Source organism: Melanotaenia boesemani, chromosome 22, assembly GCF_017639745.1.
Source record: "Melanotaenia boesemani isolate fMelBoe1 chromosome 22, fMelBoe1.pri, whole genome shotgun sequence".
Taxonomy (NCBI): Eukaryota; Metazoa; Chordata; class Actinopteri; order Atheriniformes; family Melanotaeniidae; genus Melanotaenia; species Melanotaenia boesemani.
Window position 1 is genome coordinate 25885532 of NC_055703.1, and position 27055 is coordinate 25912586.

Below are 27055 nucleotides of genomic sequence, written 5' to 3' on the forward strand. Positions count from 1 at the left end.
CCGTTGTTGGATCCATTTAATTTGAGTCAGTTGGAATAATGACTTAAAACTGTAAAATTTTATTGGATGCATCATGAAGTTCCTCTGAGTTGGTTTCATCTTCAGACACTTTGTTTTAAAAGGTGACATTTCTTTCTGCAACCTGCTGTTTCTGCATGACTTGCACAAACAAAGAGACCAATTTTCCATCTGTCTGAGTAATTTTATTGTCTAGGATTGTGAAACAATTAAAATAAGCCTGAGTTACTTTTCTTTTCTTTATTTATCTTTAGTAACAATGTTTTCATCCATCCAACTTTCATCAGGTTAATAAACTTACAACTTTTTCATTTGCATGTCCATGGTCACTTATTGGATAATTGTACCAGATTCCAGTTCAAAACATAACAATGAATCAATAAATCATATAATAACCAGCTAGTCAGATTCTTAGATATTTTTTTTACCTTGATCCCTTTAAATGACACCCAACATTTAACCCAACATCAAGCTTCATTTAATAATTCTTATTGTGACATTTGCAGTGTTGATCATTTAATGTTTTGCAAACACACAAAAACATATGAGCTTAACAGGAGAGTGCTTTTGTCTCCAGTGTGTATAACAGGCCAAAACTTATTTTAGCATTAAAAACCATGTATTGAACATATTACAACAGTATGGTTCTGTAGTAAAGACTATGAAACTGAAACACACAGGCCTGCCGTGCAATGGCAACATCATGAAACCAGAAATACAACGAAGGAGGATCAGCTGAAATCCTGATCAGAAATAAAGTGAAACATTTCATTGTGAAATGATCCAGATTATAATGACCAAAGTCATTAATGACACATGTTTGAACAGAGATTATGAAAAATGTCAGTCCTAGTTTTACTGGACCTCAGTGCTGCATTTGATACAGTAAACTACAATATATTACTCAAACAACTGGAGAACCATGTGGGCCTCTCTGGCGCTGTAGTAAACTGGTTCAAAACGTACTTAGAGAAAAGGAAATACTTTGTGTCTGCAGGTAACTTTACAAGTTTAAGTCATGTGGAGTTTCCCAAGGTTCCATCCTGGAGCTTTTTCTGTTTAACATCTACATGCTCCCACTGGCACATGTCATAAAGAAAAACAACATTAGTTACCATAGCTACACACACACACACACACACATATATATATATATATGTGTGTGTGTGTGTGTGTGTGTGTGTGTGTGTGTGTGTGTGTGTGTGTGTGTGTGTGTGTGTGTGTGTGTGTGTCACCAGGAGATCGAGGCCCCATACAGGCTCTTAGTAAGCGCATTGAGAAGATTAATGACTGGATCTGCCTGATCTTTCTTCAGTTAAAAAAAAACAAAACTGAGGTTACAACGGTTTTTTTTTTCAGCTCAGAGTTTTAAGGAATATTTAATAAATGACAAAAGTCTATAAAACATCTGGGATTCCATCAGGGGTGCTGTAAGATCTCTGTGTGGGTTGCTGGAGTACGTGGGCAACAGACCTTGCAGCAGGAAAATAAGTTAACAGTTCGACCGTGAGGACAGTAGTGATTTCATATTATAGACTATGACCTTATAATTACTACATCACAGTCGGGTAGATCAGCTCCAACACCTAGTCTGCTAATCTGTCAGAAACAGTAGAAACAAATAGAAATCACAACAAACAGAAACATCTTACTTCAAAATTTAAAGATTAAAAATACGGAAGGCACATCAAAGTGAAAATAACAAACGTCCATGCTGCTAGGACTTGTTCTGCCATGTATGGAGGCAGCTTTGAGGATACTGACAGCTGCAGCCTGACAACAAAGGTGAGACAGACGGCTGAGATGAGTGAGCTCAGCCCCAGAGATAAAGCCAGCCTGGTCCTAAAAGAACAGGAAACACACCACTCCCTGCATTTCATATCAACAATCAGAGGGGAGCGAATCAGTTAATAAGTAGCTAGTTTCTACAGCAATACATAAAAAATATACACGTTCAAACATTAGAAGCTTTTATGGTAGTTTGTATACTTATCATTTTAACTTTCTTATTTTTAAATAGTCTAAAACAGCTGAAGTTTTCATTTTTATGGCTTTAATAGAACATACCTGGTAGTAAAGCAGTATTATTGTAGTCCATGTTTAGCAGACAATACCAAATAAATGGGTCCATTTTTTTTAGATTATTGATCTATTAACATTGAAATCGTGGATGCATGGTCCACATGTATTAGGCTTCAGCCTCTGTGAACTCTTCCGCTAAAAGACTGAAGTGAGGATGTTCGTTTTCTTGGAGAGGTCTAGATCTTTTTATTTTGAAAAAGTGTTTCAGTTGTCCATTTGTTTGATGTCCTGTAAAAAGCTTTTAAAATCTCTTTTTCTAGCGAGCAGGTTGCCCAGGAACAAATTCCCAGGCCATTTTTTTGACCCAGACTATTTCTGGAGCAAAAGCCACAGTCGACTCTTGTTTTCTAGATAGGACACAAGGACACTGAGGAACCAGACCACAAACCAAAGCCAGCATACAGAGGCTCGGTGAATGTGGCGGTGAAGGTGTGGAGGTGGATCAGTGTGTTTGAGAAGACTTTGTAGAAGGACACAGAGCCAGCAGGGCAGTCCACATACACAGCCACTCTGTTAGAGATGGAGGAGGAAAAGATGGACGTTTCTCTGTTAACATGCCAGACAGAGTAACCAAAAACATCAGAACACTCCAGACTCCAGGACTGGCTATTCCTTCCAAACCTGCAGTTTTCACTCTTTCCTCTCCTGCTGATTCCTCTGTAACTCACTGATATGAAAACTCCTCCTATCCATTCAACCTCCCAGTAACAGCGACCAGTCAGAGCATTTCCACACAGCAGCTGCCAGCAGTGCTCAAATCTGTCTGGATGATCGGGATATGGCTGCTGCTCCTCCACCACCATCACCCTCCTGTTGTTCTCAGATAGTTTGAGGTTTCTATTTACTGAGTTTATGTCCAGTTCAAGATCACGGGAATCTGATGGAGAGAAATAAAAAATATTTGGCACAAGTGGCAGGTTAATGTTTTTTTATTTATTTACTAATGAGGACACTTTACCAGCTTCTCTGGTCACTGATGTCTTAATGAAAAATACAACAAGCATCTTCAAATTTAAAGAGAAATTGATGACAAGTTTTGTCATAATAAGTCAAACTTACACTTCCTCATATCATGTTTTAACCTCTGCTCGCCACCATGGTATATCCTGCAGGAAGAAACATGGTCACACTTATTTTCTATATCTAAGACAAACCTGTATTGTAAGCACTTTCTGTCTGTCCATACCTGAGAGTGTCCAGTCTCCAGCGCTGATCCTCTAATCCAGCACATAGAAGCTTCACTCCCAAGTCTCCTGGATGGTTGTAGCTCAGGTCCAGCTCTCTCAGATGAGAGGGGTTGGAGCTCAGAGCTGAAGCCAGAGAAAAACAGCCTTCCTCTGTAACCAAGCAACCTGACAACCTGGAATCAGATATATCATAAATGAAGAAAACCCTACAGCTGTTTAACTTCTGGAACATGAACATGAAGCATGATGTAACTAATCAGCTGTATCCAGACCTGAGACTTTCCAGTTTACACTGGGGACTCTCCAGTCCAGCGGAAAGGCGTTTAACTCCTGCATCTTTCAGGCTGTTGTCACTGACATCCAGCTCTCTCAGCATGGAGGTCTGAGAGCTGAAGACTGAGGAAAGAACTTCACAACTTCTCTCTGAGAGTTTGCAGCCGCTCAGTCTTAAAAACAAGACATTGGATTACTCTTCAAATTAAATCTTTGACAGCAGTTCCTCTAAATGGTCGTTTTAAGAAATTTTTAAGAAACACATTTTCTGCCACAGTCCCTTTAACAGGGATGTATGTTAGTGCTTTGCCATTGAACCTTACCACAAATGCATTAAACATTGTCATTAGACTTTCTGGTGATGCTTTTTTTTCATTTTACTAACCTTAAATATACACGTAGAAACAAATATGACACTTAACAATAAAATGAATACTGACGCAATAGTTTCCAGCTTGCAGTTTGAACTCTGCAGTCCAACAGACAGCTGCTTCACCCCTGAATCCTGCAGGTTGTTGTTGAGCAGGTTCAGTGCTGTCAAAGTAGAGGACTGAGTCCTCAGAACTGAGGACAGAACTTCGCAGCTTTGCTCTGAGAGGTTACATGCTGCCATGCTGTAAAATAAAATGTTCATCATGAAAATATGTCTTTTCATATCTGCTTAGAAATGCAAACTGTCAGTTTTTCAGTCAGCCTAAAACATAAAGAGAATAAATGGAAAGTATGTACAATGATTGGACAGATGTGACATGTTTCATCTGACCTGAGAGCTTTAAGTTTACAGTTTGAACTCTGGAGTCCAACAGACAGCAGCTTCATTCCTGAATCCTGCAGATTGTTGTTACTCAGGTCCAGTTCTCTCAGGCTGCAGTTCTGGGAGCTGAGAACTGAGGAGAGAATCTCACAGCTTCTGTGGGAGAGATTGCAGTCAGCTGTCCTGGAATAAGAAATAAAACGGTTAAAACTGCTCTTGGTATGAAGACTATTTTTGTATCTCTTTGCCTATCAACCAACTGCAGTCTGACCTAAGAGTTTCCAGTTTACAGTGTGGAGTCTTCAGTCCACTAGACAGCTGCTTCATCCCTAAATCTTCTAGGTTGTTGTTGTTCAAGTTCAGTTCTTTCAGATTGGAGGATGGAGAACTGAGAACTGAGGACAGAGCTTCACAGCTTCTCTCGGAGAGGTTACAGCCACTCAGTCTGTAGAAGAATAAGTAATTAACACAAAAATAATGTAAAGGTTGTCATTTGGAAGTTAGGAATGATTGAAATGGTTAATCTCGCCACTTACAGAGCTTTCTTGGAGGCTTTGACCACTGGCAGCAGTCTCAGCAGAGCCTCCTCTGAAGCAGAGTATTTCTTCAGGTCAAACACCTCCAGATCTTCTTCTGATGACAGTAAGATGAAGACCAGAGCTGACCACTGAGCAGGAGACAGCTTATCTGTAGTAAGATTTCCTGAACTCAAGAACTGTTGGATCTCCTCCACCAGAGAACGATCATTCAGTTCATTCAGACAGTGGAACAGATTGATGCTTCTCTCTGCAGACCGATTCTCACTGATCTTAGTCTTGATGTACTGGACTGTTTCTTGATTGGTCTGTGAGCTATTTCCTGTCTGTGTCAACCGATCTTTCAGTTTACCCTGGTTCATCTGTGAACTACTTCCTGTCTGTGTCAGCAAGCCTTGCAGGAGACTCTGATTGGTCTTCAATGAAAGACCCAGGAGGAAGCGGAGGAACAAGTCCAGATGTCCATTTGGACTCTGTAAGGCCTGGTCCACAGCACTCTGGTGGAGCTGTTTTACTTTTAGTTTGTTTTTAAAGACTTTAGACTTCCTAGGTGTTTGCTCCTCTTCAATCAGATTAATTCCAGAGCTGATGAAGGTCAGATGGACGTGAAAAGCAGCCAGAAACTCCTGAACACTCAGGTGGACGAAGCTGAACACCTTCTCCTGGTACAGTCCTCTCTCCTCTTTGAAGATCTGTGTGAACACTCCTGAGTAAACTGAGGCTGCTGTGATATCGATGCCACACTCTGTCAGGTCTGATTCATAGAAGGTCAGGTTTCCTTTCTGCAGCTGCTCAAAAGCCAGTTTTCCCAGAGACTCAATCATCTTCCTGCTCTCTGGACTCCAGTGTGGATCTGTCTCAGCTCCTCCATCATACTTGACCTTCTTCACTTTGGCCTCAACCACCAGGAAGTGGATGTACATCTCAGTCAGGGTCTTGGGCAGCTCTCCTCCCTCTCTGGTTTCCAGCACATCCTCCAGAACTGTAGCAGTGATCCAGCAGAAGACTGGGATGTGGCACATGATGTGGAGGCTTCGTGATGTCTTCATGTGGGAGATGATCCTGCTGGCCTGTTTCTTATCTCTGAACCTCTTTCTGAAGTACTCCTCCTTCTGTGGATCAGTGAACCCTCTGACCTCTGTCACCATGCCAACACAGTCAGGTGGGATCTGATTGGCTGCTGCAGGTCGTGTGGTTATCCAGAGGCGAGCAGAGGGAAGCAGTTTCCCCCTGATGAGGTTAGTCAGCAGCACATCCAGAGAGGTGGACTCTGTAACATCAGTCAGGGTCTCATTGTTGTGGAAGTCCAGAGGAAGTCGACTCTCATCCAGACCATCCAAGATGAAGACAACCTGGAACTCTTCAAAGCTGCAGACTTCTTTGGTTTCAGTAAAGAAGTGATGAACAAGTTCCACCAAGCTGAACTTCTTCTCTTTCAGCACGTTCAGCTCTCTGAAAGTCAGTGGAAATGTGAACTGGATGTCCTGGTTGGCTTTGTCTTCAGCCCAGTCCAGAGTGAACTTCTGTGTTAAGACAGTTTTCCCAATGCCAGCCACTCCCTTCGTCATCACTGTTCTGATTGGTTCATCTCTTCCAGGTGGGAGTTTGAAGATGTCTTCTTGTCTGATGCTTGTTTGTGGTCTGTCTGGTTTCCTGGATGCTGTTTCAATCTGTCTGACCTCATGTTCCTCATTGACCTCTGCAGTCTCTCCCTCTGTGATGTAGATCTCTGTGTAGATCTGGTTCAGAAGGGTTGGGTTTCCTGCTTTAGCGATCCCCTCAAACACACACTCGAACCTCTTCTTCAGGTTTGACTGGAGATTTCTTTTGCTTTCTGCAGCATAAGTTCCTAAATGATAAAAACAGTAAATGTAATTAGTAAGGTAAAAAAAAAAGAAGCGTGAGACAGAGGAAGGGAGAGAAAAGTAAGGAACAAATGATGCTCTTTAAAAGAAGAAAAGTTGATTGTGAAAACAGAGCTTTGAATGCATAATGGACAGATGAATTTCTGTTCATACTTCCAGTGGAAGAGATGAGATGCGATATGTTGCAGTACATCACAATTTGACTTGCCGACCTGCTCTACACAAGTGGTTGTTCTACAAATGGAAAGTTGGTGGTTCTTTTTCCATGGATGCATTAATGTGTGTGGCATGGATTGGTTGCTATCTTTCTGTCACTCTGCCCCAGGTCAGCTGTGGCTGCACGTGTAGCCTTCCATCACTAAATGTGAATGTGGTTTAAATAAATAATAGATTTACTGTAAGCACTTTGAGAGCCTTCAGCAAAAAAGTTCAATATAAAACTCTAACCCAATGTTATTAAAAATAACTAAATCTTGTTCCAGACTCACCTAGAATGAGCATGTGTATAAGATTGATCCTGACTAAGTCCAGGTTTTAAATCCTGGCAGGACAAGCTCAGTTCTCCCACCAATAAAAATAATGGGAAGTTGAAAGAGTGAAAGAAAGTGAACATTTAAAGGCCCATTGCTCTATGCAAAAGATGGACACGGAAAATTTCACCTATCTTATGTGTTCTTAATGTGTGTAATTTGATCAGTTTTTGGGACCCTTGCTCATTTTTTCCCTGACAGAATAAACGTAGCACCACATAATGCCACTGGAAACCAAGGGGGCATTGTTAAACACTGACTATTATGTATAATTATTATTACGATCTCCACCAACATCATGTTGATTGTTGGCTGAAAAACTGGTGTTGGAAATTGAAAGGGAAGTCAAAACTCTTACTGCCCTCTGGTGGATTTTTTGCAGAACAACCACGCTAACGTTATAACACATGAAAGCATAAGGGCACTGACGTTTGAAAGGAATGTACCGTATGTAAAGGGAGCCTTAAAACTGTGCAGTTGTTTAGATGCATTTGCAAAATTGTTTGAGACTAATAAGTCAAGATATAAAAACAGAAAAGAGGAAATTCAAGGAGAACATGCTATTGAGGATGATACCCTCGTACTTGACCCGAGTGGAGGGAGAGATGGCTGAAATTTCTATGGAATTTGTGAAAACAAGGGATTTGGCTAACTGAAAAGTAACATTTCAGTTTAATCGCTTTTTAATTTGAGAAAAGTTGAATGCGAACTGGACTTTATTTCATGGTTATAGTCAGCAAGGGATACAAGTGGAATCAGGTGTGGAGGAGAGGTAAAGCTAGGCACCATCCGCATAGCAACGGAAGTTGATGTGATATTGTTACGACCAAGTAGAAGTATGTAAATGATGAATAGCAGGGGCCCCGGGACAGAACCCTGGGGCACACCTGTGGAACTTTATATGAGTGAATGAAATGTAATGATCCTGGCTGAATGAAATTATCGTATCAGCAAAAAAGAAAAAGCTTAGAAGCAACATGTGTATATATATATATATAAATCCTCTTACTGCTCTGCAGTTGGTCAGCCAGCCCCTCCTCCTTCATGATCCTCAGGAAGTCCACTGTCATCTTCAGAAATGAACCCCTGCAGCTCCTCTTCTGCTCTTCATCTTCATTTTCCAACATGTCTTCAAGCTCTTTCTGGCTCTCAAAACATTTTAGGTAATCAGCATTCAAAACCATCTGGAACTTCTTTAGCTCTTCCTTCATAAAAATGAAAAGTTTTTCCTCCAACAGCTGAAAGAGAGATGTGTATAGAATTTTATTTTTAATTATAAAATACATATGCAGAAACATTCAGATCTCCACGTAAATGCACTGAGGAGTGTGTTGCAGACAACAAGGCAAGGCAAGGCAGTTTATTTGTATAGCACATTTGATGTACAGGGCAATTCAAAGTGCTTTACATAAAACAAAGGCATTACAGATATTTAGAAATAGTAAAAGGCATCAACACATAATCACAATAAAATAATAAATTACAATAAAATGGTTAAAAGCTAGATCAGTTAAAAAGTTACCGTGCAGATTTCATGCATAGGCGCATGAGAAAAGAAATGTTTTTAACCTGGATTTAAAAATGTCTACATTTGGGGAAAGTTTAATCTCCACTGGCAGTTTGTTCCACTTGCTTGCAGCATAACAGCTAAATGCTGCTTCTCCATGTTTAGTCTGGACTCTGGTCTGGACTCTGGCCTGGACTAGTTGACCAGAGTCTTTGGATCTAAGAGCTCTGCTAGGTTTATATTCTCTGAACATATCACAGATGGATTCTGGGCCTAAACCGTTCTGGGATTTGTAAACAAGCAGAAGGGTTTTAAAATCTATTCTTTGACTGACAGGAAGCCAGTGTAAAGATTTAAAAACTGGTGTGATGTGTTCAGATCTCTTAGTCCTGGTTAAAACTCCAGCAGCAGCGTTTTGGATGAGCTGCAAATGTTTAATGCTCTTTTTAGGAAGTCCTGTTTAAAGACCATTACAGTAATCCAGCCTACTGGAGATGAATGTATGAATGAGTTTCTCTTGGTCTTTCTGGGAGACAAAACTTTTAATTCTGTTGATGTTTCTGAGCTGGTAAAAAGCTTCTTAGTGAAGCTTTGATGTGGCTGCTGAAAGTCAGGTCTGAGTCTATCAACACTCCAAGGTTGCAAACTTGGTTGGTGATTTTAAGAGCCCGAGTCTCCAGATGTTTGCCAATGCTGACCCTCTTCTCTTTGCTACCAAACAGAATAATCTCAGTTTTGTCTTCATTTAATTGTAGAAAATTCTCCTTCATCCAGGTGTTTATTTGCTCCAGACACTGACACAATAAGTCTGTTGGACTGCAGTCATCTGGTGACAGAGACACATAAAGTTGTGTATCATCTGCATAACTTTGATAATTAATGCTATAGTTCTGTAATATTTTACCCAAAGGGAGCATATACAAGTTGAACAGAAGAGGTCCAAGGACTGACCCCTGGGGGACTCCACAAGTCATGGCCACTCGCTCGGATTCATAGCTGCCGATCGTAACAAAATAACTCCGGCCTTCTAAATAGGACCTGAACCAGTTAAGGACCGCTCCAGAAAGTCCAACCCAGTTTTCCAGCCTGTGCAACAGGATTCTGTGTTCTACAGTATCAAACGCAGCACTGAGATCCAACAGAACCAGGACTGATACTTGACCAGAATCAGTATTCAACCTAATGTCATTTAACACTTTGACCAGAGCTGTTTCAGGGCTGTGATGAGGTCGGAAGCCGGACTGAAATTTATCAAGATTTCCACTTTTATTTAAAAAGTCATACAGCTTTCTCAATAATCTTGGAAATAAATGAGAGGTTAGAGACGGTCTATAGTTGTTCATTATAGAGGCGTCTAGAGTCCTTTTCTTTAGGAGGCTTAATAGCAGCCATCTTTAGTGACTTGGGAAAAAGGCCTGATGCCAGTGAGCTGTTAATTATCAGTAGGAGATCACTTTCTACTGAGGTAAAAACTGTTTTTAAAAAGTCGGATGGTATCATGTCCAGAGTGCATGTTGTTGATTTCAAATGCCAAAAAATTTCTTTTAGGATTTTTAAATCAACCATTTTAAATTGCGACAAAACATCAGAATTATTTCCGGGTTTTAGACACAGACTAATTTTCTTGTTTGACTGTGTGGAATTAATATTTTGCCTAATTGTTTTAATTTTTTGGCTAAAAAAGTTGGCAAATTGGTTGCATTTCTCAGTGGAAAGGAGCTCTGGGCTTATCTGTATAGGAGGATTTGTAAGTTTTTCAATCATAGCAAACAGAGAGAATTGTTGACATTCCTGTTAATCATTTCAGATAAATGCAGCTCTCTGGTCTTGCACAGCTCATTGTTATAGTTACGCAGGCTTTGTTTGTACAGCTAATAGTGAATTTGTGGTGTTTCTCCATGGTGTTTTCTGTTTGCTCAAAGTGCTCTTGATTCTTATCGGTGCAACAGCATCCATTTCATTCAAGACTTTCAGATTAAAATGATCCAGGAGTCCATCAACTGACTCTGCACTGGTTGTTGGTAACATAGCTATGGCCTCCACAAACTTAGCACTTGTTCTTTCATTAATGTACCTCTTCCTAACCGAGGAGCAGGTTGGTTGGACATTCTGAGTGATCAGTAAATCAAACAAAATACAAAAATGGTCAGAAAGGCCGAGTCAGTGACCGCAACAAAAGAAATATCAACACCCTGAAATAACCAGGTCCAGAATGTGACCTTGAATGTGGGTCGGTTCTTTTACATGTTGCCACAAACCAAACATCCAATATGGAACAAAATTCCTTGACATTACCATCCATCATGTTATCTATGTGAACATTAAAATCCCCAGTTAAGATGAAATGGTTAAAATCAGTAGAGATAACCGACAATAATTCAGAAAGTTCATCAATAAAATTTACACAGTGTCCTGGACGTCTGTAGATGATTAGAAATAGGATTTTAGGAACGCCCCTTAAAATAAAACTAAGATATTCAAAAGAAGTAAAATCAGCAAATGAAATCTCTTTACACTGGAATGAATCTTTAAATAAGGCAGCTTCTCCTCCCCCTTTCCTCCCGTTTCCACATTTATTCATAAAACTAAAATGAGGGGGTGTGTTTCATTAAGAACTGTAGCACTTGTGTCTTCTGTTAACATGTTTCTGTCAGAAAAAGAAAATCTAAACTGTGAGAAATGATGAAGTCATTAACTAACAGTGACTTGCTGGACAGAGATCTAACATTTAGTACAGCAGCTTTATGAAGGTTACACTGGTTGTATTCTGAGTTATACAAGGTACAGTTAACAGATTAGATCGATTCACCCCACAAACTGACCGTGTTTGATTCCTTATTTTACTAACACAGGAATCCTACTGGGTCCAGGCTTGATCTCAGAACAGCTGTCAGTAGTAGCAAAACTACAGCAAGGACCCTGAACGCATCATGGATGTTATCTTTGTTGTGAATTCTGCTGCTCTGTGAACCTCCTGCACCTCCTCCCATGCCCTGCTCTGCCAGGACAGATGATCTAAGAGGAGGATGAGGAGGGGAGGAGGGGCAGCCCTGTATTTCTTGGTAGATGGTGGTCGCTGGGGTTCAGACCTGGATAGAGACATCCTTTGAAGACCTTGGGTGATGTGGAGAAGAGGGTCTGGTGAGGGCGGACAGCTGGGAGTTGATCTCCTCTCTGCTGTGTCCTTCGCTCTTATCTGTACACTCATGTTTGGGTTTGCCGTCCCAACAGCATGACGCAGGTGTGCACCAAGTAATCTGCATCCAGTTAGATTTGGATGGACACCATCAGGTCTGAATCGCTCCTTACAGTTCCAAAAGATATTGAAGTTATCAATGAACTTTATCCCATGGGTGATACATGCGTTTGATAACCATGTGTTCAGGCCAAGAAGTCTACTGAAAAGTTCAATACCTTTACCCGCTGTAGGAATGGGTCCTGAAATGTAAACATGGTGCTCCAAACTGACACAGTCTCTCCAACAGCAGAGAAAAGTCTTTCTTCAGGATCTCAGAGCCAGTTTTCCTCCTCAGAATATCAAAAGACCCTGTGTGGACAATAATCTTCATACCATCTGGATGTGAAGACAGAATGGTCTAAACACCTCTGTCAGTTCCCTGACTGAAGTATCAAAAAGTGTTAAATTTTCCATCTTTGCCATCCTCACATGCTGTTATAGAGTCCAAAATCACAATTGTGTCTATTTGTTTTTGTGTGGAGGCGCCGATAGCTTCTCTAGTCCTCCTTTTCAACAATAACAGGTGGTTAATCTTCCGCCTGCTTCTCTGAATGACTTCCTGTGTATCCTGTATGCACAGGGACTGAATTCTACAGAGAAGCTTACATACTGTATATTGAGACATCACCTGTTGTTCTACATATTTATTTGCAACCATTTAACCCCAATTTGAAAAGATTGTCTGACCAATTTTGAATAGGAGAGAAAACCCTGTCTCTTGGATCCTTGTTTATAATGCAACCAAGCATTCGTTGCGAAAATCTCTCCATAATTCAGTTGTAGAGATACATAACCAATTGCTTCTGTAGGGGATTTAAGTTTGAATGAGAGGTTACTGTCAATGTGTACCCAGACAAAAAGAACTGAGGGACTAATAAAGTTTTCTTATTCTATTCTATTCACAAATACATATGCAAACTGAGTGCAAAGCAGCAGGCCTAAAGATCAGCACCTTCAAATCGGAGAAGTCCTCAGTCAGAAAAGGGTGAGATGCTGCTGGACGCAGGGCCATTCTGGTACCCTACAATGACGGTTGCCTTACTTTGAAGGAAAATATCATCACTCTACACCATTTTTTTTGTGAGAGCCATGGTCTAGAGGAAATAATCTTCACAGGAGCAAATCTAATCTGCTACTAGCTTCTGTAGTTCAACAAAAATTACCTTGATGGAATGGAATAAAGGTTTCTTCGAACTGTAAATACAGAGGATGTTCTTGAAGTAGAGGTTTAATTTCAAAGAACATTGTCATAAGGGGCCAGAATGGAGCCTGTTACAAGTGTTGCAGGAGCTGGGCCAAAGGAAACACAGACAAGGCAAGAGTCAAAACAAATAAGAATATGAGACCTTCTTTCAAATGTCCCAGGACAGTATCCATGCATCTTGTAAAAACATTGGGGTTAGAAAAACAAACAATGAAAAGACACAAAATCACAATAAATTTCCTTCCTGTCCCGTCCTATGATGTAAAAGTTTCTTTCAAGTTGATGTTACGATAAAGTGTTATATGCTGGTTTGTTCTCACCTTGAATATGGAGTCCACACCTGCTTGATTCCCAGGGGCCAAATGTCCACTTAATGCATCTGAGTTCTGTTTGTGACCTCTGAAAAAACATTTACTGTCAGCACATATACAGTTTGGTAACGGTATTAGTCTATAATGATAATATATCAATAATATATATAATAATAATATATAAAATATATTTGTAAGCTTTGAAGACTGTCAGAATCTTCATAAATAAAGAAGATAAAGTGGTTTCTTTCACCACTGTGACAAAGCACCTACATGTCCAGATAATGCCAAATTCATATTTTTAATATGGCATAATAACTTGGTTATTTATGTGGTAATGTGTTAAAAAGAATAAGTACAAAGCACAGATTAACTTTGCTCCATTAATCTTGAAAGGCCTAATAAAATTCCCAAATTTATAAATATATAGATTTTTATTACAGTGATCTGGCAACCCCCAGTGGGGGGTCGGGACCCCACTTTGAGAAAAGCTGTTATATTGGAATGTGATATCAACGACTAAATAAAATCCAGCTGTTTACATTCTCACCTTTCATAAAGAGACTGGTTTTCGGCTCTAAACTCCTCAAACATTAGCTTAGATTTGTCACTCTTCATGGACACACAGCTGGGTGCTGAGGAGGCAGGTGTTTTCCAATGGATCCTGAGTTAACCATCACAATGCAAGTTAAATAAGATACTCAAGTGATAGCCTTGTTTGCATCCAACATGCACTGTTTATAAAAAACGGACATGACAGTTAAACAAAAAGATGGTGATCTTGTCAGGTTTAAGCATTTAGTTTACACAGTGATAAAAGTGTGTAGGACAAGACGACAGCATTGTATTTATGCATCATATTATCAATTCTGCTTTGTAATTAGGTGGATGGTGACAAACATAAATAATCTTTATAGTTACCTATTTGTCTTCTGAATCATAATATAATAAAATATGCTGGAAAAAATGTAGTAAAACATTTACCAAATTTTAAATTTTAAATTTTAAAAGTTTCTAACTGAATAAAATTCTGTTTCTATCTGAGAAATTTATATTTGTCCCAACTTTGTGTCGTCTTGTTAACATGCATTCAAGTTCAACCACAGACATATAGACACACTTACTGTGGTTCTGCAGGAGATTGATCTTTGAAATCAGGTATTATGATTTTAGATTGGTCACTTTTCATGGATACACAGTTGGGTTTGGGTCCAGGACCAATGTCAGGATCTGGTTCTGGTTCTGGTGTCAATCCTTCAGAGTCTCTTCTGTCCTGCTGCTTTGCCCTTGAAGAGAGAGACACACAGAGAACTGTGATGTGAGTAAAAAGGTTTGTTAATGTGAATACTGAGAGATCATTTCTCACCTCTGATCTTCACTCTCTCTGGATTCAGAGGGACGGACTCCCTCCTCGTCTTCACACTGATCCATCGCAGAACACACACTTTCACATACACACATATACACAGTCAGCACAACTTACATAAGTAAACACATCAGGCTGCAGTGTTCTTAGCAGCATGACACAGAAATTAGAAACAGGTCAGAATTATTCAATGATTTCTCAGAATTTTTTCCCACCTGCTCAGCTCAGTTCAAGCCGACTTACAGAAACTCCCCGCCACCGTGTGAAGAAGAACAAAGGAGCTGCAGTTTTCCGTCGTCATTCCTGCTGCTTGTGTGCAAATGATCATATCCTCATAACTCAAGAGGCCAAGTGTTAGAACATTAGAACAACAGGAAAACCGGCCTGACTTGTAGAACCAACATGCGCTACAGATACTGTCCACTAGATGGCGCTGATCCCTGACAGCATGTTTAAAGCAGAATCTATGGAAGCCCATTCCTTGCCACTTATAAATAAAACATTTTGACAAAGTATTTAATGATTATGAGATTTAAATTTATAATTATAGCATTTTAAACAATCACAATTTTATCTCAACTTATTGACTTACTTAATTATGCCTTTTTATCTCAAAATGATTTTTTGCTCATAATTATGATTTTTAATCTCATATTAATTAATTTTTCTCATAATTAGGACTTTAAATCTCATAGTTATGCAACACTTAATTTAACTGAATTTATTTGTGGTGGGAATGGACTTCCATAAGAATGAGCTCACTATAAAATAAAGAGAAAAAAAAATGGTGACATCAGGTAAAAAAAAATGAAGGAAAGATTAGATCATGTTTGTGTTTTAAATGTAGGAAAGGAGTCGCAGAGAATCCGTCATCATTGAATGTGATGGGTTAGCGCCTAGACAAGTTTGTGTGGAAAAAAAAATTAAATTGCAGATAAGCTGTCAGACAGGTACAGCAAGGAGATTTCATGACAACACAAACGCTGAGCTGGGAGTCCCGGTTTTCAGGGTTTTAATCAGAGGAAATGTTCAACTAAAAGTCCTCTTACATATAGCCTGCTATGGGACACTTTTCTTAATTTTCTTATGTTAATTGATTTGATTGCATGTGTTGATCGTGGTTATTAGTTTACCTACTAATTTCCAGCAGGTAATTAGTCTTTCCTGAGTCATGGAACAGATATTTTTTTCATATATTAACACCAGTATGATATTTTGTTTTTCTGTTTATATTATTAATGAAAAACATATCTATTGTCAGTGTTGTCTTGCATACATGGATGCATTTCCATCCAGCAGTTATTCCGCTGAGTGACATGCTGAATATGAGATGTTTATTACCTGCAGACTCCAAACTGTCCAGATACAGAAAATGAAATTAAATATTTTCCACTTGTAGTACTTACTGTGAGGCCCCATGTATGAGAACTTCAGTCAACCATAGAGATTATGGGATTGTGACGCTTACTTGCTTATTCATTTTTTTATTCATTTTTATTTGCTACAACATTATTTTTCAGTTACAGCTCTCAAGCCTCTGAATTTATTTTACTGATGCTGAAATTGAGATAAAAGTTTCTTACTGGAAGTTAAATGTGATGAAAGGAAGAACAGCCCCTTATAGAGGAGATGTGGTCCATATGAACCATATGAAACAGAATCACAGCAATACCGTTTCTAATGCTGCTCACTGTTATTATACATCTAGTTATAGTGCAGCTCTGCAAGCAGCTGTAGAGGTCTGCAGTAGCCTCTTACACAAAGCCAGATTTACTTTAACTGTTGTGCACTTGAAAATAAACTGCAGTGTGTGCTTTACAATGTAAAAACACAGATATTAGTCAGTTTATTCTTTTTGCTAATCTGTGAAGAAGTAACAAGTTTAATAAGAGAAAGGACATGTTTTTTTTCTTTCTCACAAATAATTTTAATATTCACTTGTATCACTTGATTTACTAAAACATGAAAGCAGATTATTTCTACCTCAAAGACTTAGCTCAAAGCAAAAATAAAAAAAAAAACATCCCAATATTTACAGCAACCTGTCACTTCCAGATACCATCCCTCCTAACACAGAGACAGTGTGGAACCATATGACCAGAACCCAAACCCAGGATACAGAGCTTCTGTGAATGTAGTGTTGACTGTGTGGAGGTGGATCAGTTTTTCCTCACAGACTCTGTAGTAGGACAGAGAGCCAGCAGGACAGTCCACGTACACTCCTATTCTATTAGAGACTGATTCGGAAGAGGGGGAGGAGAAGGAGATAGTTGTTACTGTGTTATTGTGCCAGACAGAGTAACCAACGGTGTCAGAGCAGCTCAGACTCCAGGACTGATCGTTCTCTCCAAACCTGCAGTCAGTTCTGAATCCTCTCCTCTTGATTCCTCTGTAACTCACAGATATGTGAACTCTTCCTTTCCATTCAATCTCCCAGTAACAACAGCCCGTCAGAGCATTTCTACACAGCAGCTGCCACCAGCCAAATCTGTCAGGATGATCCGGATATGGCTGCTCATCCTCCACCACTGTCACCTTCCTTTTGTCGTAGGACAGCTTGAGGTTTGTGTTTATCGTGTTAGTGTCCAGTTCAGGTTTAAAGTAATCTAAGGGAGAGAAAAACACAGCAGACTAATTTGTATTATTGTATAACTTGCATTATTTACCAATTTGTTATTAATATGGGAAAGCAAGATGTAAAAAAGATATGGGCCAGGATATCAAGATAACGCACAAGAGCCAAAGATAATACAGCCTGGGAGGAAAAGGGTATAGTCAAGATGCAAAAACAACAACAATAAATGTAAAAACATTAAAATACCCAAACCATTAAACAAACTTACATTTTCTCAGACCAGGTTTTAACCACTGCTCTCCACAGTGGTCCACCCTGCAGGAAGAAACACAATGCTTCACACTCGTGTCTAAAAGGTGCAGCATGTCGCAAAATCAAAGGTCAAAATGTAATATATTATTAAAATTGTTTCTATTGGTATCTAATCATTTTACTAAAATAACTGTGATGTTTTCATTTCGTTAGAACAAGCCGTTTATATCTATTTTACATGGCAGCTGCCACCATTTTTTACTACAGTGTCTTTGTTACGACCCGACTCAGAGGAATGAGCAGCTCTGAATGGACAAACAACTTTGTGTGAAGTGAGAACCCTTTGAGTTTTAAAACTTTAGTACTGGTTTAAGTACCAGATCTGCTCGGGGCCCTGCGCCTGCCAAAGGCCTCACACTATATGACTGGCTGAACTTTGGCACCATTATGTAGAACAGCGTTTCTCAATCCAGGTCTTCAGGGCCCACTGCTCTGCGTGTTTTAGAAGTAACCCAATTTTAATACACCTGAATTAAATGAATGGCTCATTAACAAGCAGCAAAGAACTTGATGAGGAAGTTCATTCATTTGAATCAGTTTTATGTCGTCCATCACTGTCAAACAAGGAAAGAATTCCAGATCTGAACTTTCCAGTGACAGCAATGTTCCAGACAACCTGGTTTTTCCTGTTTCAGCAATGTGAAAACGTCACATGATCCGTTTGTGCTGTCCCTCTCATGCATTAGGAAGTAACAACATTCTATACACACACTAATGTATTTGAAAAATGTCTGTTAATTTTAAAATGTGTGTTTTGACTAGCAGTTTAGTAAGTGGAGAAACTGTTACTGACGAGCCTGATGAGAAGGATCCTCCTACTAAATCTCTATCCATCCTTCTTTGTTGTTTTTATGACAACAAGTAAAGACAAGCCTTTATCACAGAGTCTCCCAGGTTACAGATCACAGAGTGTAAAGGCAGAGACATTATCCTTGATCCATGATCTCATCAGCTGGATCGGATCATATGACATTCTCACAGTGCTGCAACAGAAAAACTAGGCCACCTGGAGCGTTGCTGCTAGCTTAAATCAAAAGTACAGAACGTTTTGTTTGATGTTGATGGACCAAAGAAAACAAGAGTTGAATTCAATTTGATAATAATATTATTAAGATTCAAACTGTGCAGATTACTCAGCATTTTGTGAAAACAGTGGTAAATGATCAGGGTTTGAGTCGGGCCTTTCGTGTGGAGTTTGCATGTTCTCCCTGTGTATGTGTGGGTTCTCTCTGGGTTTTCTGGCTTCTTCCCACAGTCCAAAAGGCTGATTGTTCACTCTAAAATCTCCTTAGGAGTGAATGTGAAACATTGTTTGTCTTTGTGATGGAGTGGTGACCTGTCCGGGATGTACTCTGCCACCCAGCCAGTAGCTGCTCCTGAGACCTGAGCTTAAGTTTGACTTGTGTTACAGATTTTTGGAGTTAGGAGGAATCAATATATAGAAATGTGTGATTATACACATTTTTAATGATTATACATATTTTTTTCTATATGATGTAAATATAAATAGAATTTTAAATTGAAAAACAAAGTCTTTCCTGACACCACCAGATGGCAGTGTAAGTGTTCAACATGTTCCAGTTCTACAGAATCTAGTGTTGTGGTGCAGACAACCAAATATGTGATGTCCTCGTATGAGGACACTAGGACTCAGGAAGTTAAATCAGCTGTTGTTCAGTAGAGTCAGACCCTACTGGCTTGAGCTAACTTTTAGCCAGTTAGCATTCAACCAATGTGTAGTGTCAGGTCAGAGGTCTCTGTGCTGTAGTATTTATTAAAGACTGCACGTTGTCAGTCTCAGTTGAAAATATGTCCATCTGTGGAGGCTGAGAGTGCTGCAAACAACTACCTCTGTCCAAGAATGAAATGCATCTAAGTGCTTGAATAAAGGCAACTAGATTTCTGTTTTTTCTGGCTCTTTAACTCTTCATCTCTCATATAAAAGTTTTCCTAGGTTGTAAAAAGTTGTAAGAATTCTTTATCAGTCAATACCTGAGAGTGTCTGGTCTCCTGTTTGGATACTCTAATGCAGCAGACAGTATCTTCAATCCAGAGTCTCCTGGATGATTGTAGCTCAGATCCAGCTCAGTTAGGTGGGAGGTGTTGGAGCTCAGAGCTGAGGCCAGAGAAGCACAGCCTTCCTCTGTTATCTGGCAACCTGACAACCTGGAATTAGAGTGTCGTAACCAAAGAGGAAAAGAATATAGCACCACAGATGTTGAACACATACAACAACATGTATGTGAGGGGTTTAAGTGATCAATAAAGAACTGTACCGGAGATTTTCTAGCTTACAATGTGGACTCTTCAGTCCACCAGACAGCTGCTTCACCCCTGAATCCTTCAGGTTGTTGTTATTCAGGTCCAGTTCTCTCAGATTGGAGGATGGGGAGCTGAGAACTGAGGACAGAGCTTCACAGCTTCTCTCTGAGAGGTTACAGCCACTCAGACTGTGGAAGAAGTAACAGTGGAGACAAATTAATGATTAGTTTCATATACCTAAAGTTACAGATATCTAAAACACAAATCCACCTACAAAGCTTTCTTGGAGGTCTTGACCGCTGGCAGCAGTCTCAGCAGAGCCTCCTCTGAAGCAGAGTATTTCTTCAGGTCAAACACCTCCAGATCTTTTTCCAGTGACAGTAAGATGAAGACCAGAGCTGACCACTGAGCAGGAGAAATTTTATATGTAGAGAGACATCCTGATCTCAGATATTGTTGGATCTCCTCCACCAGAGAACGATCATTCAGTTCATTCAGACAGTGGAACAGATTGATGCTTCTCTCTGCAGACACATTCTCACTGATCTTCTTCTTGATGTACTGGACTGCTTCCTGATTGGTCTCTGAGCTACTTCCCATCTGTGTCATCAGGCCTCGTAGGAGACTCTGATTGGTCTGCAGTGAAAGACCCAGGAGGAAGCGGAGGAACAAGTCCAGGTGTCCATTTGGACTCTGTAAGGCCTGGTCCACAGCACTCTGGTGGAGCTTTGGCTCTTTATATTTTTTATTCCGTTCAAATATTTCAGATGGTGTTTGCTCCTATTCCATCAAATTGACTCCAGAGTTGATGAAGGTCAGACGGACTTGAAGAGCAGCCAGAAACTCCTGAACACTCAGATGGATGAAGCTGAACACCTTCTCCTGGTACAGTCCTCTCTCCTCTTTGAAGATCTGTGTGAACACTCCTGAGTAAACTGAGGCTGCTGTGATATCGATGCCACACTCTGTCAGGTCTGATTCATAGAAGATCAGGTTTCCTTTCTGCAGCTGATCAAAAGCCAGTTTTCCCAGAGACTCAATCATCTTCCTGCTCTCTGGACTCCAGTGTGGATCTGTCTCAGCTCCTCCGTCATACTTGACCTTCTTCACTTTGGCCTGGACCACCAGGAAGTGGATGTACATCTCAGTCAGGGTCTTGGGCAGCTCTCCTCCCTCTCTGGTTTTCAGCACATCCTCCAGAACTGTAGCAGTGATCCAGCAGAAGACTGGGATGTGGCACATGATGTGGAGGCTTCGTGATGTCTTCATGTGGGAGATGATCCTGCTGGCCTGTTTCTTATCTCTGAACCTCTTCCTGAAGTACTCCTCCTTCTGTGGATCAGTGAACCCTCTGACCTCTGTCACCATGCCAACACAGTCAGGAGGGATCTGATTGGCTGCTGCAGGTCGTGTGGTTATCCAGAGGCGAGCAGAGGGAAGCAGTTTCCCCCTGATGAGGTTAGTCAGCAGCACATCCAGAGAGGTGGACTGTGTAACATCAGTCAGGGTCTCATTGTTGTGGAAGTCCAGAGGAAGTCGACTCTCATCCAGACCATCAAAGATGAAGACAACCTGGAACTCTTCAAAGCTGCAGACTTCTTTGGTTTCAGTAAAGAAGTGATGAACAAGTTCCACCAAGCTGAACTTCTTCTCTTTCAGCACGTTCAGCTCTCTGAAAGTCAGTGGAAATGTGAACTGGATGTCCTGGTTGGCTTTGTCTTCAGCCCAGTCCAGAGTGAACTTCTGTGTTAAGACAGTTTTCCCAATGCCAGCCACTCCCTTCGTCATCACTGTTCTGATTGGTTCATCTCTTCCAGGTGGGAGTTTAAAGATGTCTTCATGTCTGATGGTTGTTTCTGGTCTGTGTGGTTTCCTGGATGCTGTTTCAATCTGTCTGACCTCATGTTCCTCATTGACCTGTGCAGTCTCTCCCTCTGTGATGTAGAGCTCTGTGTAGATCTGGTTCAGAAGGGTTGGGTTTCCTGCTTTAGCGATCCCCTCAAACACACACTCGAACCTCTTCTTCAGGTTTGACTTGTGTTTTTGATGAAACTCTGTTGTGGAAGCCCCTGAATGAACAAACAATACATACAATTAACCATCTATCCATCCTTCAATCCACTCATCCATACATACAACCCATCATCTTTTGGATTATTTACATAAGTTTGTACCCTTTCCTAAATGTGATGTTTTCCTTCTCTCACAGGACCAGCGAGGTCATTAAAAGTAAGATATACCAGTCGTTCCCAACCTGTTTTCCTTGGAGACCCCCTTCATGCAAATACTAAAAAGCCATGCACCCCCTGCCCAACCCTTGCTGTAACCATGTTCGGTTTTATGTTGGGAACCACTGAGATATAAAGTTGTTTTTGTAACTGATAAGATAAATATTCAAAGATGTCACTTTTGTCACATGTTGATTTTATTTCTAGCAAAAGACAGGCTAAGCATGTTTCTAAATTTCAGATTAAAGTAGAATGAACTGAAAAGAAAACGGAAGTTGAATCTGTTGTGCTTCTCATAAATACTTAAAATTTGTGCTTGTTGTGTAAATTTTTTAAAACTGAACTAATACACTCTAGAATTTGTCATGGTTCTGTGTGTCTGAGTTTTGCAGGTAGGGTTGAGCAGGTTGCCATGGGGATGAAGGGCGGAGGCTGGAACCACAATTGATCCCACCTGCAGCGCATCAGCACCTTCGTTAGCCAGCTTACCTCCCAGCTATTTAAGATCATGCAGGAGCTCCAGTCTTCGCCAGATTGTCACACTTTACTGCGTGGTAACCAGGCCTCATTCTAAGTCTTACCTTGTGCCTTGTTCTCAGTAAACTTATCTTGTCATCTTAATTCCTCAGCCTTAGACCTTGCTACCTTGGATCACCACAGCACCTTGGATAAAGACTGTCCCTCATGCCAAGTCGACTGCCTGCCTGCTCGCCCTGCCTGCAAACAAACTCATTCCACCTCCACCAGCAACCATCACCTGGCTTACTCCTCCACCGTCAGTCTTCCTCTGGAATACAGTAAGCCGCTGCTATAGCAGACATAACCCAGCACCCTCTCAGACCCACATTAATCCTCTGCCCTCTCATAGGAAGATCTTCCCGGACCTGGACCAAGCCACTAACATTTATTATAAATAAACATTGTTTGCATCTCACTCCTTGTCTCACTAAAGTGTTCTGCATTTGGGTCTGCTTCTTTGTACCGCGGTCTCCGACCGTGTCAGAATTAGTATATCAAGAGACATAGTTGTGGCATTATGCACTTTATGTGATTATAGTTGTTACTAACTACCAAAAACCGAAGAGAGAACCTGCTCTCCAGCCACTTAATATAAGTAGGAGGCTATTTGTTTTTTTTTATTTTTTTCTTCTAAACACTAGCTACGTTTACATGGAACACTTTAATCCGATTGAACATCCAAGAAACAAGAAAACACTTCTTCCCAACTAGTAGGCACCATGCATGTCAAAAGTGTTATGATAGTATTAAATCTGTCCATGTCAATACAACTGACAGGATCACTTAATCCAGTGTCCTTGTAAACATGTCAACTGGAATCTACCATTAGACTGATTTCATTTGGAAGGATGAAATATTTGTCCATGTAAATGTAGCTAATGGTAAAGAACCGTGGCCTTTGACTTCATCCTGAACAGAAGGGATCTTAAGGCCCAAGAGTGGCCAAACATAGGGATGAAATCCACATGTTAATCATGACCTTTTGGCACATTTCTAAGACCCGTCTTAGGTCCTGTTCCTCATAAGCATCCTAACATACCCTAGTTGCACTTATTAAGTATTTCTTTATCTGTTCTCAACGTTGACCTGGCATGATCATATAGTCATTTAATTTTCCTAATTACTTCTAAATTAGCTTTTACCAACACAACTCCAAACAGATTGTAATTAATTCAACATGAGGGAGAACCTTCTCCAGGGGAAAGCGTTCTCCTAAAAACAAGGAGGATTTGGGGGAAGTGTCTTCTGACTGACTGGAATACTGGAGGTTTGATCAGGAAGTGGGTAAAAGGGCTGATGGGGACTCATCAACCTGCACATCCCGTTTAGAAGCTACTACAAATTGTGAACAGAGCAAAACACTTCTTTCTACCATGACATCTACTCAAATCCAGCTGCACATGTTGGATTCATAATTAAATTCAGAATCTACCATGCCATGGGCCCTCTGAGCTGAAGGCCACCACACTTTCATTCATTCATTTCTTATACTATTATTTTATATTTCTCCATGTCAGGTTTATTAAATATATGTAGCTATTTTTACAACTTGCCAGTAGGCGACTGCTGATCCTCAGCAGACTTAACTTCTCACAAGTAAACTCAGCTAGTTTGGAAATTTAAGCTTCTCCCATGTTGCTCTCTTTCCTGACGTTACAGGTGTCTCTTACTGCTCTGCAGCAGGTCAGCCAGCTCCTCCTGTTTCATTCTCCTCAGGAAGCACACCGTGATTTTCAGAAACCACTCCCTGCTGTTCTGATCTTCATCTTCACCGCACAGCTCCTCCTCATCCTCTGTCTGCCTCTCCGAGCATTCTGGGTAATCTGGATTCAGAATCTTTTGGAATTGTTTCAGTTTTTTCTTTGTAAAACTGATAATGTTCTCCTCCAGCAACTGGAAGAACAAAAGGTATAAAGGTTACTTTGGTACAGAGGTAATGAATTAAGGTGATTTTAGATTTCTGAGTAAATCAAGTGGAAAAACTGGTTTGTGAACATCATTATTATTTGATAACAATGACAATTTAACCCACAACAAACACTAAATAATAAAACCATCTAACCTTTGTGTTTGTTGCATTTCTAAAGACTGGATTAATTAGACTGAATGGATTTGGTCATTTTACACTGAGCATCTGTTTTATGTGTAAATGAAAACTTCTGTAAAATGAATCTCACATTGAATCTTAGTGGTGTTCTTACTGTAAATGTGGAGTCTAGCTGTGTTTGGTGCTGAGTGACAGGCTGAGCACAGAGCAGCTCGGAGCTCTGCTGGTTAATTCTGCAAAACAGTCAACTTTAGAACAGCTTGGCTATTAGTTTGTCAATGAGTCCCAGTCAAAAAACAAAAGGATTTCTTTTGTAAATGATCTTCTCATTGTTGTTTGTGATGTTTGAGGGGAAAAAAACAGCACATCACACTTTCACTTTTTCTCACTGGATGACTTATATTGACTCTTCACAAACAGCTGGAAACAGAGGAGACAGAAATGATGTTGATTGTGCAAAGAAAAAATACTAAACTGTCCTTGAGTTAATCTCATCTCCACAGTTCTCATAAGGACCTATACAGATAAACAAGTTGTGCTTTCTTCCTGCCTACTAAGGTCATTTTTGCTCCGGGTGCCTTAAAATCAGCACACACATGATGAAAGTGTTTATTTATCAGACCAGCTCATCATAGTCCAAGTCTAGCCCTGAACTCTACCACCATCATCACTATGGATTGTTGAGAATTTATCAACATTTACAGTAACTCCATCACTTTAAGGACAATGAAGAAATGAGGCATCAGAAACTCACCGGCTCATCCCTGTAGAAGAACCTTGTTTTTAACTGGAAATCAAATGTCAGATTTAAACTTTGTCTCATTAAATATTTTCTCTGCACATATATTTTTTAATCTTGTTTACTTTACTTTCTGGTACCTTTCTGTGATATTAACTTTTAAATATATTTAGTAAATACATATGCAAATATATTTGCATCTATTGAAGACAAAACATGCACTAAACATAAACAGAAACATGTAAATATTACTACTGAACTCACTCTGTCTCAGAGGAAATCAGGTTTTTAAAAGCAATCGGAGGATCCTTGGACATGTTGGTCCTGATGGACACACAGCTGGGTTCAGGACAGTGTCTCAGATTCTGGTTTCTGTTGTACACAAACAGATAAATAAATAAATCTTTATGATGAGCTGTCCAGCCCACAGAGAAAGGTGTTAGTCATTGAAGCTGTTTCATTCCCCCACAGTGAAGCTGATGAAAACTGGTTGAACTGGTCAAACACCAGCAGAGACGATGAGGCCAGACTGAAAATCTGCTTCACAAATATTCACAGACTGATCATTGATCTGATTTTACTTAATCTATAGAACCCTGAAATAAACCTGATCTTGACTGACTTACTTTGTTTCAGAATGAGGTCCTTTAAAACCAAGAGGAGTTTCTTTAGACTGGTCACTCTCCATGGACACACAGCTGACAGCCAGTCCTGATTCTGGTTCTGGTTCTGGTACAGCAGAGTCTGGTTCCTTCTGCGCTGGACTTGAATGCAATACACAAACTTGTAAATGTGAATAATGATGTTTTATTGACGTGAAGAAGAGTTATGGACAGTTAAAGCTCTTCATCTCACCTCTGAGCTTGGCTCTCATGTTCCTCACACAGGGGATGGACTCCCTCCTCTCGGTCTCCACACTGATCCATCACACAACCTTCACAAATACAACAAAACACAAATACAAATACAAATACAAGAGCCTGTTATCTGTTAATTAGTTCGATTATTTATTCAACAAACACAATCCAATTTCCCTCTGCGATAAATAAAGTTTTCTTTTTTAAACAGAAGTCAAAAGAAGCTGGTTTTAGTCTTCACTTACCAGCTTCTTTATATTTAGAAAATAGAAATAAATCTACCATTTGATGCAGAGAAATACCACTCTATACCATTGTAACCAATTTAACAAATAAACAATCAAGTAGAGCCATAAATCAGCTATAAATGATCACATATGAGCCAATTTACACAAATCCCAAAGTTCCACATGGTTCTGATTCATATAAAAAGGATTTTTAGGACATTTGACATGAGTCAATGTGTCATCACACTGCTGTTGGTTTATGTGAAACAAGTAAAAATGGATACACTGAAATACACTGAGTGATCCTGTTGATATTTCCACATTCTTACCTACTGAACCCAATTCAAGCTGATTTACAGACATGTTCCAACCGTCTGACGAGCGAACATGTTGTGAGTAGAACCTGTTTATTCTTCCT

At 40.0% G+C, this 27055-nt stretch overlaps 1 protein-coding gene and 1 pseudogene across 1 annotated transcript; both read right to left on the bottom strand.

The window, feature by feature from the left end:
- Positions 1-72: 72 nt before the first annotated feature.
- LOC121633430 lies at positions 73-27055 on the bottom strand (annotated as a pseudogene).
- On the bottom strand, positions 4847-15193 carry LOC121633441 (NLR family CARD domain-containing protein 3-like). The gene is made up of 8 exons (XM_041975476.1): positions 15087-15193; positions 14872-14949; positions 14630-14791; positions 14056-14169; positions 13515-13593; positions 8255-8483; positions 5203-6699; positions 4847-5148 (listed from the first exon to the last, which is right to left on the bottom strand). Exons 2-8 carry the CDS (start codon positions 14934-14936, stop codon positions 4847-4849), a joined length of 2448 nt encoding a protein of 815 aa, XP_041831410.1. The 5' UTR covers positions 14937-14949; positions 15087-15193.

Coding starts and splice junctions, on each gene's coding strand:
- LOC121633441 (XM_041975476.1), bottom strand. CDS start 14,936: ATGGATCAGTGTGAAGACGAGGAGGGAGTCCGTCCCTCTGAATCCAGA. Junction 14,170..14,629: donor CAATCTCCTGCAGAACCACA/GTAAGTGTGTCT, acceptor TGGTTAACTCAG/GATCCATTGGAAAACACCTG. Junction 6,700..8,254: donor GGCTGACCAACTGCAGAGCA/GTAAGAGGATTT, acceptor TTTATCATTTAG/GAACTTATGCTGCAGAAAGC.